Here is a 20,802-nt window from a genome sequence, read left to right on the forward strand (position 1 = left end):
CAAAAGGGGGCTGGGAAAAGAGTGAGCTATTAGTTCCCTGACAAGCCTCTATTGCATCTAGTAATGACATTGACATCCCAGTGTTCAGCCAATGCCCATAGACTACAAAGGTATTCTTCTTACCCACTGTTTCAAAAACTTTTGAGCCAGCAATTGAGCCTGTTGGGGATAAAGGATTCCACAAAATATAATTATGAATTAACACTATTCACTTCTTAGAGCCAACATCCTGAAATGTGTAAGGTAGTGGTTAGGTTCATTAAATGTACACAGCTGTGATTCATAGTCCTCTCCTAGCAGAAGCATTTTGAAGAAAGCCTACATACGCGTAGCAATCCAAACAATTCTTCCAATAAAATTTTAAATTTGGTTTAAAAATATAACTTACATGCTATAAAGTGTTAACTTGGCTTCGGTCCATCCCACCTTACTTCACAGTGCCAGAGTTTGTGAGAGACGGATGTGACATTCTTAATCTACTCCAAATGAACCCAAAGAAAAAGAAGGTTCCAGAAGAAAATGAAATTTAAAGAGCCAATGTTTAGTGGGCCTTCATTTTGAGAGTTGGGCTATTTTTGTCCTTGTTTTTAGCAGAAAATCAGTTCCTGCTTTTATACCCAAGCATTTGTGAAGAGGATAGCAGGGGAACCACAGGCACAGCTGTCCAATTACCATTCACAAATGCAGGTGTTGCTCAGACACAGCACAGAGGTCAGCTGAATACTGCTTCTAATTAACTACCTTTTTTACTAGGATTTTTCTTTGTGAAGTTATGCTCGCAATTTGGGTTCAACTTAGAGACCATTTTTAGATCCCAGCATGCTATCCACCAAGAAGCAGTGAGGCTGTCATTATAAAGCATAATTTACAGCACAGTAATCTTACTTTTTTTTTTTAAATCTACATTATACCTAAGGCAAAATTCTGTTCTGCATGCACATTATTTACTCTCTGTTTTCTATGTGCTTCTCAGTATTTAAAAGTGTAGAGTTTAGCCAGAAAAATCTCTTATGTAGGAATAGGAAGAATTTTGCCCTTTTTTCTAAGATTAAGAAAGTCCACAATTTTAATAATGAGGACTAAAGACTTTGTTAAATGATACAAGAGGAGATGTAGCTATCTGCTATTGTCTTCAGTGGGGAACACCCTGGGGCTGATTACAGCAGTTCTTAGAAATGGCAGGATGGAGACTGCTATCGAATAGAATCCATTAGGAAACCCAAGCCCTAAATGAAATGACCACAAAATCCTATCAGTTCACAGAAATGCAGCAGCTGTACATGTTTATTGTAATACAATAGGATATTGTTACAGAGATAACACTCTGAAATTTTTTTTTCCTTAACGAATCCAGCCAGCAATGTGACCAGTTTATTTCTCTATTTGAAAAATGAGAACGATAGTGTGGCAGTGCTTTGGAATACATAAATAAGCATGAAGATTGCAGAGAAGACAGGTATTGTATGTACACTAATGGGCTGCTGGGATCAGCCGTCAAACTTCAAGCCACTGTGACTCCCAGGTTTGGCAGGATGTTCAAAGACCTACCCCAATAACTCCTCCCTTGCAGGAAGTGAAAGGTAATGATCCTCCGCCCCCTGTGGATTTTACCTACTCTACGTATTCCAAATGATAATTCTTATCTTGACTCCCACTTACCCATTTTTCAAAACTGTATGCTATGAAAGTTTAAGTTCAGTTTGACCTTAAAAATTTTATAATGATGTGCTACTACATATTATTTATAACGATGTAAAATATGGTATTGTTATATATGGTATTTTACAGAGAGATACAGACACAAATTTTATGTATATTTTCAGACGGTGCCCAAAAAATGTATGCAAGTGGACACTTTGGTCAATGTTGCTCAAGCAGTAGTTCACCATAATCAGAAGTGTCTGGACGCTGATGGTAACCACTCTGAGCACCTCTTATAATTGCAGAAGTCAAACGTGACTTGTATTCATCTCTTGTTATCGGTATATACTGAGTATGACAATTTTAATACAGTTTCCCTTTCTTAAAATGTGTATACATTTTTTTGGTACCCTCTGTATATTATTCTGGGCTGTTTTTCCAATTGAATCAGGTGCCTTTCTTCAAAAGCTTCCTAAAGTAAAACCACATGGCAAAGTATAACATGTATCGCGAGGATGTGACAAATTCATCTTGCTTGATCTTTTTCACTACAGGCAGTCCATCAAGATCCAGATCCATCATGCTTCAGAATCATAGAAAGACAAAAAAAAAAACACCCTGTTCTCTATCCATCTTCTAGGATGGAATGCAAAGTATTTTGTTGTGGTAAGTAGGGCTTTGAAGACAAAACCACTGGGTCCACTCCTGTAATTGTTACCTCAGTGTTCATCGTTCAAAAGGGGAGCCTCAGGGTCTCAGAGATCATTTGAATCCCCCTGTATTTAAACAAAATGTGTTTCCCATACATTGCTCTAACCACCCTCCTCTGCAGCCTCACTGGCCCCTCCCCAAGGAAAGGGAACTGGACTGGTGACTGTCCCAAAAGAATTCCAAACAGTTTCCCTACTTCCCTCCCTGTTCCAGTGAAAATTATGAGCCTAATTCTTAGAGACTGCTACTAAAATTCCACCCCACTGAATCCTGCAGCCTAATTCTTTCGGCATTATGTTTTCTGGCAGAATGATGTGACCCAAATTTGCAGGAGATAATTTGCTGCAACAGTGCGTCTTACAATGCAATGAGTCCAAGATTAGCATTTCAGGATTGCAAATATCAGACTTAAAAATAATAATAATTGTTTGCTTCAAGAAAGGACAGATTTTGATTTGCATGGTGGAAATGAAATCACTCAGCAAAGTGTGGACAGTTTTAAGAATTAAGAAAGCTTTACAGATCAATGGACAATAATCAAGAACTAGCAATTTACTTCAGTAATTGGTGGCAAAATACTGTAAAGGTTCTTTAAAAATTAAGAAATTAGCTTTGTGTGTGTGTGTGTGTGTGTGTGTGTGTGTGTGACTGTAAAAACATCATGCATTCCATTTCCCATCAGTGGTGGCTCATACTATCCTAAAAGGACATTTTCAGATCTGAGATGTCTTAAAACAAAACAAAAAATATCTGTAACTATGGCTGTTCCTGTGTTCACCCACCATGCTTCTCATAAACGCTTGGCTATGTGAGCAATGCTATGTGAGCATCCTTTTACTTTTTCTCAAAATCAGTCGACTTTAATATAAGGTGTCAAGAGAGACTTGACGTGTTTCTTGATTAGAATTTGTGGACTGGATTTTGGAAAGAGCCAGAGCAATATTCCCATGGGGAACAACCTGAGTGGACTAAAGCTTTCTGGCCATGTGTCTGTGGCTAGTTTCTCAGCCTTAATAAGAAATCTCTACCACTTTCAAGACTCTAGTCTATGCACTCTACTGCTGGAGAGTCACTGTCACTTAAAATACCAGCTGCGATCACCGTGTCCTCATCAGATTCATTCACCCTCTCAGAATTCAAACACCAAGACAGGAGAAACTGAAGAACAGGTTATACATTGGAAAGGGGGTTCCTTATTCCAAAAGGTTAAGTATGACAGAGAAAGAGAACAGGCAAAACAAAGATTAAAAGTAAAAGGTGCGCAGTGTTTTCAGCTAGAAGCTAAGAGGCACATGCGCACGTGGTCTGGTGAGGCCTGCGTGGGCCGCCTCTCTCTACGTGCTCTTACCTTATTTCTCTTGAAGTAGGCTCGTCGGCAGGCGGCAAAGCACTTCTCGCTGCAGAAGCTTTTCACCTCACTTCCCATACTCAGGGAATAGCGCTTGATTCCCACTTTCTGGCACCAGGCACACATTATTTGTACATTTGACACATCATCTTCTATAACAAAAGTATAAGAAAAATGTTCATATCAGAAGCAAACATCCCTTCAAACTTAGACACACCCTGAACCTGAAAGGGCTACTTGAGGTCTGAGTTTCATTTCCGCACCTCTCTGCTTTCTGACTTAGTTGGATAGTCAGCTCTTGTGGGAAGACTCAGTGCTTTTCTCTTTTTCATTTTTCTTCTTTTTTTTTTTTTTTTTGGGGGGGGAGGGCGGGGCGGGGTGGCTCTTAAGTGTCCGAAAGACATCAGTTACTTAAAAACCAGAGCATGACTGCAGAGCCATAAGAATTCTAGGACTTCTTAGCCTGATAACAATGCTTATTCTGTGGGGTTAAACCACGCTCTTGTAAAAGGATCCATTTCTTCACAGGTACTGCTGAAAGCCTACAAGGTCCGAATTGAGTGGGACACCCACACCCACATATGTGATGCCCTAACGTGAACCTCCACAGTCAGGAACCAGGATCAATCTTGGCATGTTCCCTATTACTGCTCCATGATATGGGGTGTTGTTTACTCTTGCAATATAATGATTCTCAAGTGATACGGTTAGTCAAAAAAGGAAATATGTGAGTGGCCAGATGCTGCCAATAGAAAGTCACTAGCCTGGCTCACTCACTAGTCTCCTACGATGCAGCCTTCCCACACAGGTGTTCCCAGGCAGGTGCAGGCCTGATTTAAATTCTCCTCCATGTGATGTGGTTCATGGTCCCTAGACAGAGGAACAGTAATGGGATGTCAGCCATGAGACCTGAGGTCACACGGCTGCCCAGATCATTCTTAGCCAGACTGGTGGTCTTCATAGCTCCTATAAGGACATGTCAACCATGTCATGGGGAGCCCAGAATGATGTTAGGTGGCATACAAATATTTTCAATATTTAAAATACTATATTTCTTTTCCTTTGTATGAGAATAAAACATATTTAAGTAGTATAAGACCATGATATCACAAATATTACTGCTTAAAACAAAGGCTTTTAAAGTGAGTCAGTTAATAAAACGTAATAGTAAATCATAGTGCACGTGGTAATAAGTTAGGACAAAAAAGTGATGGTAATATTCAAATTACTGAAATCTGGGAAACACTGTCAGGAGACTAGAAGGAGACTTTAAGTAGAAGTTTAAGAAATATTTCCGTGCTGCTTCCTAGCATTTTTGCTACATCTTTCCTCCCAGTTGACAATATGTGTGTGTGTGTGTGTGTGTGTGTGCGCGCGCGTGTGATTGCTACTATTAGCCACACATCTTTGTCCTTTATGGATTTTTTTTTTTTTTTGGTACTAACCCAGACTCCTGCCCCAGACATGAATGGTAATCACAAAATCCCCAACAAGCTCTGGTATAGTGTTGTCTGATTTCTGACTAAAATCCCCCAAGACTAATTGTTAAGCAAGGACTGGTCCATGAGCTGTTGACATATTCATGGTTCACAGAGTTTGTCATGCAATCATTCCATTTCCAGGGAAAAGATTTGTTTTGAGGTAAGTGCGGTCATCAGCCTATAATATAAGGAGCAAACTAATTTGTAGTGATAACGCTTCTTTTCCCCCTGCTATCAGTGCTCAGAACTATGTGCAGCATTGTATTTGCCTTAATGGAATAAATATTGTCATTTTAACGACCATTTTATTTCACAATTGCATATTATGACTTATTATTAATTATAATAAATGAGACAGTGTAAAAATGACCTTTGATATTAATCAAACATTTTTGATAACTTTCTTTAAATGGAGTCAACATGAATTCAAATGTCATACAATTACTGTATCTAATAATTTCTTCTATTCAAATATTATTTGTATTTTATATATGATTTCTAATATGGCATCTGTCTACATATAGACATTTTACATGCTATGAAGAATTAACAAAATTATAAATTACCTTACAGTATGGAGGAGTTTTTAAATTAGATTAGAATCGTATATTTTTTAAAATAACCATCTGTCATTACTAAACTAACTTATCACTAGTAGTTTTGTTTTTCCCAATGGATTAGCTGCTTTCAAATCTTAAATTCCTGAAAAAGAAGGTGATACAGCAGAACTCTCACAAATGATCCACTGGCAATAAGTCTGATTCTGGTGAAATCTGTAAGGGAAAAAAATTTTTATGGGGGAAAATATTTGGCCTCAGAGTTCAAGGAGGAGACCGCACTTCCCAAGGAGGAACTTTAGGACATACATTTAGGTTCCCCTCGTTGTTTCTTCCTTTATATGGTCTGTTTTGGGAAACAAAACATAAGATTTTTAGTCCTAGATCTTTAACTATAATGGACTAAACCTGAGATGACAAAGTAAGAAAGCAAAGCCGTAACAGAGGCAGGCACTCAGCCTGTGCTCTGGCCTGGCCTGGAGGAATGATGCTTAGGGCAGGTTTTTCTCATGCTTCACTCCATCATCACCAAACAGACCCACTTGTCACATTTTTAAGGGAAGGCAAGGATACTTTCTTACAACAGACCTAACAAATAAACAAAAGGTAGAATTTTAAAGCAGATTACTTTTATAAATCATTTGCACTACAACGTAACAATACGGAAAGATGAAACAAAAGAAATTGTGCCCTTTTGTTTTTTAATCTGGCAATTGGAAGATTCTTAGAACAGTGGTTAGCATCTGTCTTGTTAAATACTTCAGTATTCCCATCCGTTTTTCATAAAATTCCGTTTCATAAAGGTGAACACTTTGGAAAATTTCCATCGAGATTTCTCTTTTTGTGTCATCAAACTATTATCAATGACTAATGCTCCAAATAACAGTCTGGTAGGTGGATTATTCCAAAATTTCAAGAAAACATTTTCAGATATCTCAGGTATGCTAGTCTTATAAAAGTAATTTTTATTAGCATTGTATTTAAGAAACGAATAAAGCACTGTGATTATCTAAATTAATTCTGTGAGCTGAGACACAGCTCAAAATCCTGCCACCAAACATGAGATGGTGCCCCATCTTAAACAGGATGACAGCACCCCTGGAAAAGTAAGATTTTCTTAAGTACTTAAAGCTAAAGGAATTGGTTCATTTCAATAACCACATCTTTTTTTTTTTTCCTGAAACCCAGGAATTATGTGCATGCTTTATTTACATTGGCACAATAGAAGACCCCAGCACTTTAGCTGTTCTAACTTGGTCTGCTTCAAAATACTTTTATTTAAAAAAATATTTCTTCAAACTAGGAAAAACCTGATTTCCTATCTTATATTTTAGGGTAAAGGTCTGTGCTGTGACAGACTTGAGATTACCTCGAAGAAGATTCACTAACAGATTTCTTCCTTACAGCCATTAGTCTATGTATTTTTCATAACGAACAATGCAACAGCAAATGCAAAATATTTACAGCACTAAATCACATTCCCAAAGTGAGTAGATTGTATAACATGATAAGATTTTCATATGATAATATCATGTAAATATGCATCAGTCAAAATACGCATGTTTCAATTAATCATGAAGCTTGCAACCACCTCTTTAGGATTTAATTAAGTAAAATGTTTAGGGCATTTTGTTTCTAATCAAATGTTCAAAGAACTATAGAACATTATTCTACTTTACATCCCAGGAGAAGTTCAGATTAATTACTCTAAGATGAGATCAAAATTATATTTATTTTTCATAGTGCCGAGATGGAAGAGATCAAGCCTTCCTGGAATGCCTTGCTGAAGTTGTTTGAGAAATTGCCTTATCTAGTGTCTTTTAAAAATAAGGATGGCCACTGGTCAGTGCCATTCTAGGGGCATTTGAATTGGCTATGAACATGCATACTAGCTCACCTGACCATAGCCCAAAGGAAATCAGAAGGGCCTAATGGCCCCCAAATGATTCATCTGTAGATTTACCACCCTTTTGTAACTTTCATGGGCGTCCAAGACTGAAGAAAAAATCTGAAAGTATTTGCTAGTGATGTTTGTCTCCTCCAACAATTCCTAGAATGCACACGTCCAGATAATCATTTCAAGACTTGAATTATGAGACAAGTTGCAAGGCAGTCTGAAGTGACGCCTGTATGTTCTCCATGCCATGGAATGAAAGTGTGACACAAATAAGTACTCTGTCAATCTAGTTGTTGGAGCAACAGAATGAAGACATGGCCTGGAAGGCAGGCAAGAAACTAAGGTTAAAATTTGCTTTCTTTTCAGCCCTTCTTGGAATAATTCAATTTTAAAAACTCTAAGGTGGTCCATTTAAAAGTCTCAGCAGAGTCCTAGAGAACCTTCTGTACAATTTCTTGTGTTCTCGAAGTGAACATTCAAGGACACCCAGAGAAACTTTGAACCACTGAGCCAAAAGGAAAATAATCATAGCTAGCCATTATTCAGCATTTAATAGGTGCCGGGCACAGTGCAATGTTCTTTTATGTCCATCATTGAATCTTAATCACAGCCACCACTCCCAGGCAGGTGCTAACATTATCCCCATTGTGCAAATGGGAAAATGCGGTTTAGAGGTTAAGTAATTTGCTCCAAATCACACAGCCCGTACATACTAAAGCCTGGATGACTCCAGAGCTTGACCACTACACCTTAGAAACCATATCCTTTCTAAGTCTGTGAGATTACCATCCACACAGATTTCCCTCTACAGAAAGGACTAAACGCTGTCACAGATTGTGCTACTTACATAGGACACTGCTCTGTGACACACTAATAGACAAAGAACATTGAATCAAAAAGGTCAAAATGTCTTTGAGAAGACAGCTGAAGTTTTTTTTACTCAATCAATATTTGTCAACTGATTAAAAAAAAATAAGTTGAAGGTCTGCAGTGCAAGCCTTTACTTCTTTACGACTATGGAACTTGGATTTGCTGCAAACATTCTGTCTGAACTTTCACCAGTAAGTTCCACGTAAACATTAAATGATGTGAAAGAATCAATAATACCTGGATCTCAGAAAGTAGTCATTCTACCCACAGGCAAGCAATACTTTTCCCAGCTTTCTCTCTTGTAAGGAGGGGGATGACAGCAGGCCACGGATAAGACTGACTTTCTATGTGGGTAAAGTGGGGAACCACTTACAACTGGAATCTCAAAGATGCCAATAAGAATATCCTATCTTCAAAAATTATCCTTCGACTGCTCACTAAAATTAAATTCTACCATTAGAGAGCAATTTCTTTGACAAAAATATTTCTTACATGCCATTAAAACACAAATTCCCTGAAAGCAAGAAGGCTCAATTCATATTTGTCAATAATGATTCATGCTTTAAAATGAGTGATTCCTTCTGAAGAACAAGTTCTCACAGAGAGTGGGGCGAAGGGCTGAGGACAGGGTTCCAATGAAAAAGATGGAGGGGCGAGATGGGAGATGCTAAGGCACAAGATGCCTCATTACTTTGCTAATGTCTAGCCCTGGGCATATATGTAGAGCAAGCTGAGGGCAGCCAAGCAAAGGCAGAGTAAACAGAAAAAAATACTATCTGATCATACTTTGGCACAATGGCAAATATTTTCAGAGTGCTTTTTGGATATGAATATAAAATACAGGAGAAGTTGAAGGAGGTGGGAGGAATGGCATATAGCTAGGATCACTAGAAAAGACTTACTACAGTCTCAAGGGGGTGACTTCTTTTTAAAGCAAGTGATGCAACAGATACATGGAGTGGGAGAAAGTTCAACTAACTACTTTGCAAACCTAAGTCGCTATTATTTGAAAGACAGTATTATAGAGTACAGAGACAGAGAGAGAACGTTGGCGAAAGTATTAGCACTGCCCCTTCTGGTTGTGTGATATGGGCAAATAGCTCAAGGAATAGTAATGCCCTCCCTAAGTACAGCTGTGGTGAGGATCAAAGGAGAGAAAGGGGGAACATTCTACATGTAAATGAGCCTTCCTCAGAATTACTGGCAATTAGAGCCCTAAGAAAAAGGTAGGCATCAGCTGTATGCAGTCTGGATGACCAGGCACCAGACTCTTCAACCTCATTCCCTCCCATGGATGACATCCGTAGAACCACTATCTTTGACTACAAAGAACAACCCAGTAATTGGTTCAATTTCACTAACTCAGACTATTTAAGAATAAAGCCATTTGATTTAATAAAAGCTTCACTTACAGTTATTCTTTCTAAAAATTACTTAATTTGAATTGCCAAATATATCACGGTACTGCCAGATATTCTCGAATGTATAGACGGGAATTCTTTGTAATTATTACATCAAATAGCCACACACGAGTGGATCTTTCTAAGTGCCTAAAGAAGTTTGCTCTTTTAAAAAGTATCATAATAACAACTGAAAATGTCTGCCACCTTGGTAACTTAACTATCAAAAAATTACCAAATAATAGAGTCTGAATTAATACAATTTTATTGCCCTTATTTCTCACTAGAAGGATAGATGCAATTCAATGATAGATTCATACAACTATGCTTCTTTGTAGTACTTAAAATTATCCCTAGTATTTTTTTGGAAATAGAATTATTTGAAGTGATTTCATATATTAGTCTACACCCCTCTAAATAGAATAGTACTTAATCCCAAAATAAAATCTAAATCTCTATACATAAACTGAAATCTGGTTCCAGTCAGTAAAAGTAAGAGCACATATTACGCACAATGACACAAGGTGATAAAATTTAAAATTAATTTTTCAACTTTCTAATGGAACTTTTCTAACCAATTTTTAATTATTTATATGTTTATGTATGAAACTTACCTATATATCTATATATAGATATATAGCTATAGATATAGACAAATCTATACATAGATATAGATATATACGAGATGTGACTGCAGAATGAATTAAACATTTATATGCAGGTCCCTGCACTAACTTGTCAAGAATGCTAAGTTGAATAGGACATGGCCCTGCTCCCAGGAAGACAGAAAAGTCTGTGACTCATCACATGAGAGGCAAAATGTGCTAAGAGAGAGGTTCAGAAACCTGTTAGAGCCCACAGAGCATAGCATTTGAGTTGGGTCTTAAAGGATTTGGAGGGGGAGAAAGTTCAAATGAAGGAGGGAAAGGACAGAAAGAACAGTAGGAGCCAGTGAGTGAGTGGCAGGTAGGTTCACAGATGGGGATGAGTCCTGAAGCCGCCCAGCTGACCAAGAGAGAAAAGTAGAAGATTAGACTGGGGCGGGGGGCTGCTGAACAAGGACGGGCCTTGAATGTCATTCTGCTCGGGGCAGACGGGCTCATCTTCCTTCCACAGGCAATAAGGAGCTCCCAAATATTTCTCGTAGGACGTAACAGGAGTAGAGATGTGCTGAGAAATGTTACTCCAGTAGGGTGGATCATAATGTGGAAAGGCTGGAATCTTGTTCCACATCTAGAAGCCTCAGTGAGCAACACGAGAGCGGGCTCCATGTCTCATTCACCTATGTGTGTTCAGTGTCTAACACATAGCAGTGCTTCCACTATGTTGGATGAATAAACGGATGGATGGATGGGAGGGTGGGTGGATGGATGGATGGATGGAGGGAGGGAGGGATGGATGGATGGATGGATGGAGAGGAAAGGAGGTGAAGTCCCAAACCTATAGAGTAACAGTAGAAATGAAAAGATGGCTAAATAAAAGAAGAGACTCCATAAAGTCACAAAGTATTAATTCTCTCTTGAACAGCACACTTGGAGAAGTGTGGATTAGAAGACTTGGATTCTTTAATAAGACACTACTAAGTTCATGTGCCTATAGTTCAGGATTAACTTGAATATCTCCCCATAATTTCACTGATTGGCCAGCTAAGAGACGTCTTCTTGCAAGCCCCTGTGACAACCTCACCTCCACTTCTTAATACTCAGTGTAGACTGTCTGTCTTTCCTATGTACTCACCCTAATAAACTGGAATAAGAAAAGAAGCATGTAATACTTGAGAGTAAGGAAAACCCAGAGTCCTCAGTGCAGCATTTCCCAAAGCATATGCCACAGAGCACTAATTCCAAGGGATACCTAAGTGGGTGTCATTACGAAAAAGTCAAATATGGATGGAAAACACTGCTAAACAACGTGAAATAACAGGCTATTTACTGCAAGACTTTTTCGTATGCATAATGTATGATTAAGGATCTTCAAGAGGGAGATAGAGTGCACTGTGTTTCACAAATTTGACCATGGACACATCGTCAAAGAGAATCCCCACGACTAGACTTCTGCGGAAGCCTCCCTGGGACGTGCTGCTCCACTGCCCTACATTAGCACTGAAGCATGAGCACTTCCATGTGGGTCATTAATTATCAGGAAGGTTTCTCCTCTTTTGCCCAGAATTGGATCTTTCATTGCCAGGAGCCTCCTTTGTCTGCACTGGGCAGGAAGAGAGGGCGTGCAGCCATGTGGCCAGTGCCGGGTATACTGGCCAATGCCTACCAGTCCTCAATAAACATCACCAGACTGAACTAAGATGCCCAGGGTCCATAACGTCCTGTGGTATCAGCTACCTGCATCAAATACAGAGAAGGCAACGCTTTTCCCGTCCGACAGAGAAAATGGCAGAAATCCGTAAGTCAATGGGAAAGCAATACTGCTCTAAGCAGACTGAATAATTCATGTTCACTGAGTGGTTTCCATGGACAAGGAGCACAAGTGAAATATTGTCCCCCACCCCTGAGCCATGGATCTGACCCTCTGACCAATCTACGAAGCCCTGGAACAATGATGCTACAATCCTGGCTCTGCTCTCCACTGTCCTTCTCTCTCTCTCTCCCTCTTACATGGCTGGAGACCACTCACTGAGCCCAGCATCTAGCTGACAAATGCATGTGATTAGGGGCAAGGTCAAAGATTTGCACCAGCAAATCCATCACTGCTGGAAAAGCAATTCCAAGCCCCTGCCCTGCATAGAAGGGCATCATCTCCAAAGAAATACAACAGCAGCACAATAGGACTAAGCGTCAAGCTGCTTTATATAGGACGTCAGAGCAAGGCAAGTATTTCCATCACCTGCTACTTACCTGAAGGGCTCCTTTCCTCCCCAGAAGGGAAACCTTAATTACAGACAAAAGATTCATATATTTACCCAATTTTGTGTCAGACACTATACTAGGAGCTAGGCATACACTACAGACAAGACAGACATGATCCTAGTCCTCGAGGAGCTTTCCATGGCTGTCTCCCACTGTAAAATGCCAACATGCAGTAGAAAAGGACTATGGAAAAGCTAGGCCTGCTCCCAGGGCTATGTCGCCACCAGGAGGGTCCCAGGATCCAGGTGTTGGTGGTGACCACAGAGAGGGCTGTAAGCAGCGCCATTGAAGGGAAGCGTAAGCTGCCCCATCATGACTGACCAATAGGCACAGTCCCACATCTCAGCATCCCAGCTGGTCCTGCCATGTAGCATTACCATGCTGGGGCTATCACTGCAAGGGGGGCAAATTGACAGGCCAGAAACTGGTCACAGGGACACCTGGGAGGGTTAAAGCATCCACGTAAAATGCTTGCTTTCCTCTTCCTCAGGCCGTCTTCTCTCCATGCTCTGAACTACAAGTTCAGTAGACTGAAGAGTGAGAACTGCCCTTCATTCAATTGGTTAAAAGAACCAAGGTGAATCTGCTGAAACATTGTCAACAAGATAATTTACTTCTCTCCTCATCCTTCCCATCCTGAAATATTTATTTAGATAGATTTCCTGAATGAGAGTAATTAATAGTTGAGGGACTCTCTAAAAGGGCCCCATGCCAATCCCTACTCAGGAATGTGGTAAGACATAATATGCCAACACAGCCTGGCTAGGGGAAAAGGGAAGCACACGAGTGGGAAATCTGTCCGAGTCCTCCTCTTCTACCTACGCATTCCCCTAGCTCATGTCAATTTTGTATTGTTGTGACTCCAGTTACCGTCCAATAGATGATTTTCAAATCAACAGTTATCTCTCATAAGATATTATTTCCAACGGCCTCCCAGACTTCTTAACTCATCACGTCCAAAGCTGCACACACACACACACTTCCCTATAACCTGCCCCTTCACTGTTTCCCATCTCAGTTCCTCGTCCTACCATCCATGCAGTTAGTTGCCTGCTGGCAGAAATCTGCCATCTTGCCTTCCTCTTCCCTCCCACATTTTGATCAATCACCAGGTCCTCCTAAATATTTTCATAACATACCCATCCCTTCCTTCCTTTATTCAATAAATATTTATCAGGTCTACTTATATACCAGGCACTGTTCTAGGCACCCCATCTTCATGGAGTCTACTGCTGTCCACTCCAGTTCAGCCACCACCGCTTGCCCACACTACATGTGGCTTCCTCGCTCACTCCTGTCCAGTTCATTCCCTCCACTCTGAATGTGGGGGATTCTACTGAAACAGAAATCTCATCACTGCTCTCACCTGTTCAAAACCCCTCCGTGGCACCGATTCTACTGCCCTCAAAAAGAAGTTGGAACCCCTCGGCATGGCCTCCATGGCTCCCACAACCAGGACAGCCTCTCAGCTTCTTTTATTTTCCTCAAGCCTCTCTCTGCCCGAGCCTTTCCATGTACCGCATCCTCACGCACAACCTCAAAATCCTTGACCAATTCAGTCTTACTGCTCTTTTATCTTAAACCTCACCCTAGGGAGGCTTTTCTGGACCCCAGTCTTTGTCAGATCCTATAGCACTCTGCTCTTGATCATCTTCAGACCTGAGATTTCTTTTTACCGTGTGTCTGCTCCACCACACTGTGAGCCAGTCAGGACAGGGACCAGGCCTGTCTTACCATATGTTCACTTTGGTACATTTGGTACTTCGGGACTCAGCACCAGCAGAAAAAGCAGAACCTTTCCTAGAATGGCTGGATGCCCAGTGGGGGATGGGGGGGGGAGCAGGGGAGCAGGAGGAGCCAAGGGCATCGTCTTTAGTAATCACTTAGAACAAAGTTGCCTTAGAGGGGAAACACCAGTGAAAAGCCCCAGAACAGGACGTAAGTGTTATTTCCACTCTCCTTGGCCAAGTCCGTGAACTAAGTCTTCGCAGTTTAATAGGAACTTTGAGAAATCAGCATTGGGAATGTCTCTAGAATAACAAGTTACCAACTTCACCATCATTTCTCTCTCTTAATCAAACTTTATTTATACCTTCAAATAAGTAACAGCAAACAGTTCAGCTGAGTGTCAGTTAATTCCAGAAACACAGCTATCCGCTACGAGCAAGGGAAAGCACAGCTGACATTTCCTCTTGTTTCTTGTCAGCCTCTTAGTTCCTTGGTGACTTGGGCCATGGTCTTCTGAAAGTATTATCTCAGTTATATCATACCTCCCAAAATATTTTAGATAGTGCCAAGAGAAGTTCTGGATGCCTCAGGGATCACAGGGGTGTGTCATTTAGAATTCATGTTTAGATGGTGTCCCCACCTCAGAAGTGAATTTGGGCCCTGATTCTGCCATTAATGCGACTGAATGACCTTCAGGACATCATTTAGCCTCTCCGGGCCTCATTTTCTTCATCTGTAAAAGACGGCATCTCAGCTAGATGATCTCTTAGGCCCCTTCTAATTAAAATTCTAGGATTCTAAATCTCTCAAAATAACAATTCCATTTAAAGGAGTTCAGGCACAGGATATTCTTTTTCCTTTCCTCTGTGTCTTTAACACCTGACTCAATTTTTTTCCTTTTTCTTCTTCTGTATGGCCACCACTGTTGTCCCTTGCCCTTACCACAAGAGGCTTAGAAAATTCTTTGGCTAATGGGACAATTTTAGAAGTGGACCTTTCTGAGCGCTCCAATGTTTGCACCACCAATCTGATCTGGTGCCCTCTTTTTACTCCTTTATTATATTTATATTTGACTTTAAAGGGAAAAAACATGAATGTTCATACAATTCTAACTTTTATATTCTTTTCCATTAATTTATGATCTTTTGCTTTGGACTTCCACACATGGTATTTTAATCCTGAGTTTCACAGAAAACAGAATCTGAGACAAAGATTTGCATGCAGGTGGTTTATTGGGCATGTGATTGCAGGAAGTAGGAGTGCGGGACAAGGGGAATGAACCTGAGGAGGGGGAAAAGCTAACAGCACAATGTGTTACTGAGTTGGCCACCACTAAGGGAGCCGAGTGTTCAATCATAAAGAACATTTTTTTACAGTTTATGAAATACATTTTATAACTATTCACCCAGGGGACAATAAAAGGAAGTATTTATTCATCAACTCTCATGTCCCATTGGTCTAGTGTGTTAATTTCCCCTTACTTCTGGTTTGCACATGTGTGAGCGAGTGTTGAAAGGATTTACATGATATCCATGCTGTCATATCAGAGGAGCCCCAGAGCAAGAAGCGAGAGACAGGCGTGAGGCAGGGCCCTTCCAGAATGCACATGCTTAAGCTATCAAAGCGCGACAGCAGTCACTGGAGTAAGAGGTGGGGCCAAGAGGATCTAGAGTGGGGCACAAGACGTGTTCGTCCTACACACAGAGCTGTCATCACTGTAGAGCCTCGTTTCTCAACCATGGTGCTATCGACATTTTCAGCCCCTAATTCCTTGTTGTGGGGTTGTCCTGTGCATTATAGGATGTTTAGCAGCATCCCTGGCCTCAACTCACTATATGCCAATTTTTTTGCCTCTTTGGTTTGTGAAAACCAAAAATATCTGCAGATATTGCCAAATGTCTCCTGGGGGGACAAAGTTAACCCTTGATAAAAACCACTGGGATAGAGTATTGTGTATCCTATTTTTGTCACTCCCCAGTGCCCCTTCACTTCTCTCCACTTTATATCCAGCAAAAGCAGCTCCCAAGTAGACCACTGTGAGGGATATTTATGCCTTATGCCCATAACTTAATTTACGGGTTTCACCATAACATATAATGCTTCATTTGAATAGATGACAATACCTTAATAAGGAAAGATAAGATTTTAAATTTGAGAAAGCTATGAACAGAGTAGACAAAGGATAAAAATGTTAAAATTACATTCTAGGGCTTAGTTGCTTAAATCAGGAGAAGAAATAGTTAAAATATTCTTTTTTTTTTTTTTTTTTTGAAATTTAGGTCTCTAAGTCAAGGACCAATATTTTTTGAGACAAGGATCTTTTTCCCTGGATTATGCATATATGATACGCCCACAATTTCACATTCAACTTCAAGGCCCACACTCTCCCACCTGAAGCCGTACCAGGAACCCTTAGGAGACCATGGTAACTATTATTGATGAACATTTGGATTCTTTCCAGTTTTTAGCTCTTATAAATAAATGTTAATGAAAGGTCTATATGTCTTTGGTTCATATATATATATATATATATATACACACATATATATATATATATATATATATATATATATATATATATATACATTTGTGCTGAGCACATATCTAGTATGGAATTATTGGATAATAGAGCATGTGTATGTTCAACATTAATAGATATTGGCAATCAGCTTTCAAGAGTGGTTATACTGATTTACACTCTCATCAGCAATGCATGAGTTTCAGTTGCTCCATAGCCTCCTCAACATTTGGTATTATCAGTTTTTTTCATTTCATTTGTGTACTGGTTATTTCATTATGATTTAAAATTTTATTTCCCTAATGACTGAGACTGAACAACTGTTAAAAGCCTTATGGACCACTTGAATATTTTCTTTGATGAAGTGCCTGTTTATAGTTTTTTGCCTATTTTTCCATTGAGTTGTATTCTTTTTTTATTTATAGGGGTTCTTTAAATATTGCAAATGAGTCTGCTGTGAGCCACACATTAGGAACATCATCTCCCACTCAGTGACTTGCCTTTTCAATCTTTTTTGAAAGATGTCTTTTAATCAGCAGAAATTCTTAACTTTAACAGAGTTTATTTAATCAACCTTTTTCTTTATGCTTAGTGCTTTTAGTGTATAGTTTTAGAAATACTGGGCTACCCAAGATCATAAATATATTCTCTTAGACTTTCTTCCATAAGCTCTATTATTTTACCTATCACATTTAGATCAACAATCCATCTAGAACTGATATTTGTGAATGGTGTGAAGTAAAGAATCCATATACATCCTTTTTCATAAGCACATTTGTTGAAAAAGACTATTCGTTCCTCACTACATTGTCATCTTTGTTGTTATGGACAATGTTTGTGTCCCTCCAAAGTTCATATGTAGAAGCCCTAATTCCCAATGTGACGGTATTTGGAGACGCGTCTTTTAGGGTTAATCAGGGTTAGCTAAGGTCATGAGGGTAGAGTGCTGTTCTGATGGAACTAGAGCCCTTGTAAGAAAAGACACCAGAGAACTTGTGCTTGCTCTCTACCATGTGGGGACTCAGGGAGAAGGTGGCCATTTGCAACTCACAGAGAAAGTCCTTATCAAACACTAGCCCTGATGACCTTGACCTTGGCCTTCCATTCTTCAGAATTGTGAGAAAATAAATTTTGGTTATTTAAGCCACCTGGGCTATGGCATTTTGTAATGATAACCCAGGCTAATACGTTTGTCATAAATCAAGTATCTCTTTAGCTTTGTTTCTGGAGTCCATTGCAATGGTTTATATGTATATCCTTGTACCATTATCTCGTTCTTCTTTAATACAACAGAAATCATTTATTATTGCTCATGTTGTCTGTAGGTTAGATATTTGGGAGTGTTTTGGAGCCATTTTGGTTCAGGGTTGCTCATAAGGTTACTGCCAAATGTCTTTTGGGGCTGCCGTCATCTGAAGGCTTGGCTTAGGCTGGGGATACACTTGTAAGGTGGCTCAATCACAAGGATGGAAGGTTGGTGGTGGCTGTTGGTAGAAGGCCTCAGTTCTTGTCCACATGGTTCTCTTCATAGAACAGCTTGAGTTTCCTCATGCTCCCCGCAGAGTGAATCTGAGGGAACTACTCAGAAACTGCAGTAACCTTTTATGGCAGCCTTAGAAGTTGATCATACAGACCACCCCTGATTCAGTGTAGGAAGAGACCTAGAGGAGGTCAGGATCACTGGGGGCCATCTAGGAAGCTGACTACCATAATTCATTACCTAAGGTCCAAAAATAGGCAAAATAAACTATATTGCTTAGGCAGGTATATTTAGGTGTTGAAACTAAGGAAAAAAAGAAGGCAATGGTTGCCACAAAAGTGGTTACCTCTTAGAGGGAAGAAGCTGTAAGTTGACAAGATCATTATTTGTAAAAGAGCACATTTATGTTTTATGCACTTTTCCAAAGTGTAATATATCATAGTCACAAGAAAAGGTTCTTTTAAAAAAATTAAAACAAAAGAGAATTGACATGAGAAATATAAATTATTCTTTTATCTTTTATGTCTTATTAATGAATTCCTAAAGGCTAATTTAAAGTATGGTCAAAAAAAGAATAACAACAGCAACAATTAACACTAATAATAATATACAATTATTTAATTATTAATTATTATAGTCTTATAATAAATGTTGAGATCTGGCAGTATAAGTCTTCCAATTTTGTTTTGTTTTTTTCTTCAATTTGTCTTGGTTATTCTTGTCCCTTTGCATCTCCATGCAAATTTTAGAAACAGTTTTTTAATTTCCACAAAATGTCATGCTGGATTTTATCATTGAATTAAATATATGGATCAATTTAGGAAGAATCTGCCTTTTCAGAATATTTAGTCTTCAATCCATGAAAATGGTATGTCCCTCCAATGATCTAGGTCTTCTTTTGTTTCTGTCAGCCATGTTTCTAGTTCTCTGTGTAACCATCTTGCACATATTTTGTTAGATTTTTCCTCCTGGGTATTTGATGGTTTGATGCTATTTTAAAAGATATTTTTAGATATTTTCAAGTTTTGTTTTTAAATTTTTTGTGGCTGGTATACAGGAATATAATGGATTTGGGGGTATCAACTGTGTTTAAAAACCTTGATTAATGCACTCATTAAATATAGTTTATCTGTACAGGCATACCTTGTTTTAGTATGTTTCATTTTATTGCACTTTACAGATATTGCATTTTCATCAAGCTCCAGGCAAGATCCTCCACCAGCAAAAAGACTATAATTCACTAAAGGCCCAGATAATGGCTGGCATTTTTAAGCAATAAAGTCTTTTTAAATTACGTACATTCTTTAGACACAATGCTATTGGACACTTTAATAGACTAAAGTGTAAACATAACTTTTATATGAACTGGGAAACTAAAACATTTGTGTGACTCACTTTATTGCAATAATCACTTTAGTGTGGTGGTCTAGCACCGAACCCACAATATCTCCAAGGTTTACCTGCCCATTGGTGGGGGAGGTATTCTGTTCTAAACAGAATGTCATTTCTACCTTTCAAATCTTATATCTTTGTTTCTTTTTTTTGCCTTATTCATTATCTGTGTAATTAGACAAAATTAAATAGAAGTGCTAATTCTCATCTTTATTTCATTCTTGATTTGAAGAGAAAAGCTTTCAATATTTCACCATTAAGTAAGATGTGTACTGTAGGTTTCTTGTGGATACTTTTTGTCATATAAAGGAAGTTCCATTCTATTTCTACTTTGCCAAGAGTTGTGTGTGTGTGTGTGTGTGTGTGTTAAATTTTATCAAATTATATTCTGCATCTATTTAGAATATTCTATGAGGTTTTTTTTATTTTGTTAATATGGTTAATTATACTGACTGATTTTTACATTTTAAATCAACCTTGCATTCCTAGAAAAACATCCTAGTCAGTCATGATGTAATATCCTTTGGTGTATATATCACTGGCTTTGGTTTGCTATGATTATGCTTAGAATTTCTGAATCAGTGTTCATGATGAATAGAAGTTTTCCATTTTAATGTAACCCAGTTACATAAAATTATCATTTTCCTCACTTCTAATTCCCCTGTCATATGATGGGATCAAGGTCATGCTGGGATCATATATTGAGGGAAAGTGTTTCTTATTTTCCTGTTCTCTAAGAGAGTTTCTCTAAGTTTGGTTTTTCCTTCGATCTTTAATAGAATTGACCACTGAAGCTATCTGGGTCTAGAATGTTCTTTGTAAAAAAAAAAAAACATTTAGATATTTAATTTCTTTAATAGATGTAGGACTACTCAGGTTTTCTATTTCCTCTTCTTCTTGTTTTGGTAAATTAAA

General features: G+C 38.9%; 1 protein-coding gene across 2 annotated transcripts in view; it reads right to left on the bottom strand.

Moving 5' to 3' along the window:
* The window catches only part of SOBP (sine oculis binding protein homolog), a 162,307-nt gene that overhangs the window by 114,523 nt on the left and 26,982 nt on the right, over positions 1 to 20,802 (bottom strand). For both annotated transcript variants that reach the window (XM_074333361.2, XM_019735036.3), the window contains exon 4: positions 3,701 to 3,852. In XM_074333361.2, coding sequence (XP_074189462.1) covers positions 3,701 to 3,852 — 152 coding nt within the window. The remainder of the gene's footprint in view (positions 1 to 3,700; positions 3,853 to 20,802) is intronic.

This window comes from Rhinolophus sinicus, chromosome 2 (genome assembly GCF_057876585.1).
Source record: "Rhinolophus sinicus isolate RSI-liver-muscle chromosome 2, RSI-T2T, whole genome shotgun sequence".
Classification (NCBI taxonomy): Eukaryota; Metazoa; Chordata; class Mammalia; order Chiroptera; family Rhinolophidae; genus Rhinolophus; species Rhinolophus sinicus.